General features: G+C 32.6%; 1 protein-coding gene across 1 annotated transcript in view; it reads right to left on the bottom strand.

Moving 5' to 3' along the window:
- Positions 1–1,153, bottom strand: part of LOC107746254 (beta-arrestin-1-like) — a 9,670-nt gene extending 8,517 nt beyond the window's left edge. The window contains exon 1 of the mRNA XM_016560385.1: positions 1,149–1,153. Within this exon, the coding sequence (XP_016415871.1) occupies positions 1,149–1,153 (5 nt within the window). The remainder of the gene's footprint in view (positions 1–1,148) is intronic.
- Between the last annotated feature and the right edge of the window lie 349 nt (positions 1,154–1,502).

Raw genomic sequence — 1,502 nt, 5'->3', positions numbered from 1 at the left:
CGAGTGTCATGGCAGACGCCCAAATCCACTATAATTTTATAAATAATACTGTTTCTGTGTCACAGAACATAGTTTTAAGAGTTTTTTTAGGCAACAGTGCAGTTGTTTAGACTTCAAATATGTGGTTTGTTAATGAAGATAACATCGATTTGAAAATTTGCTTTGACGTTTTTGTAGATGTGAGCTCCAGGGCATCAGCGGCCGTTCAGCGCTCATGAACCCACCGAGAGCAGCCTCACCTCGGTCAGTTCTTCTGGAATTTGCAGCTGGCTCTGATATCTCTATAGTGGTTAAACATGAAATATAATTTGTTCAGGGTAAATCTAACGGGCAGTCTTTGGTCTCATTAATCTATTATTTGTTCTAGAGCAAACAGTTTTGGCTGAGGGCAAAATCTCATAACGTTATATTTTATATAACTTTAATGCTGTATATCAGAGAGCTGCTTTTGTACTTTTGACTGAATTGCTTAAGCAACTTTTATGATGCCTGTTGTTGTTTATTAAATATTATTATTCAATAAATAATATTTTATATAATAGTAGTGTTTAATAAAAGTACTTGTGTGTGTGTTTGTGATGGTAATGTTAGTTACATTGTTCCGCCATTAGATTGCGACTGTTTTTATGTCAGCAGTAAAGACTTTTATATTGAAAGAGACTTAAACTGTTTTACTTTCAAAAACACCTTGTAAGTTTACTGTGAATTCACATTGTGAAGTTGTCTTTGTCACTATGAGAAATGTAGTTGTTTACTGCTGTAATTGTTTTGAAGTCATCATAATGTTGATTTGTGATCCCATTTGTTTGGGCTCTTTGACCTTGCATATTCATATTCAAATTTCTGATCTAATCATGTCAGAAGTGGGACAAATGTAAATTTGTTAAAATTATGTTAAGATAGAATATGAAATAAGCTAACTGCCTGACTTTAAGATAGTCAAACTTCTCAGCATGAACATGAAGATTTTATTTCTAGCATTAATTAAGCATAAGATTAATCAGTATCTTATTTCATATTCATAACTTCAATGGATCTTTCACAATAGTGAAGCATCTGCTGAGAAACATCTTTGAAAGATGTGACATCAATACTCGACATACAAAACACAACAATGGTAACACTCAACAAATAAAAACAACACTTACGACATAAACCAACATAACAAAATAAACAAACAACACAAACTGCTAAAAGTGAACCAAAAACAAGTTCAATAGCACAAATAAAACCAACAAGAGTTAAAAAACTCTACAGCATTATCTATTCATGCTGCATTGCATGCTGGGAAAACATCACTGTAGAAACACAGTATGATGCTGTTTGTTTACAAGAAATTTCTGAAAGTGCAGTTAGATACAAGAGAAGTCCTACTGTGAAATTACTGTGAAAGTAATGCAATTATTAACCTGGAATATACTGTAATTTCACACTAAAATTTGTAATAGTGTATAAGTATATCCAACTTTATATGCATACATACGGTACACTCGCATAAAGCC

The sequence above is a fragment of the Sinocyclocheilus rhinocerous genome, unplaced genomic scaffold (genome assembly GCF_001515625.1).
Source record: "Sinocyclocheilus rhinocerous isolate Xijiao unplaced genomic scaffold, SAMN03320098_v1.1 scaffold439, whole genome shotgun sequence".
NCBI classification, from domain to species: domain Eukaryota; kingdom Metazoa; phylum Chordata; class Actinopteri; order Cypriniformes; family Cyprinidae; genus Sinocyclocheilus; species Sinocyclocheilus rhinocerous.
Note: the sequence above shows the minus strand (reverse complement) of the source record. Positions and strands in the feature narration are given on the sequence as shown.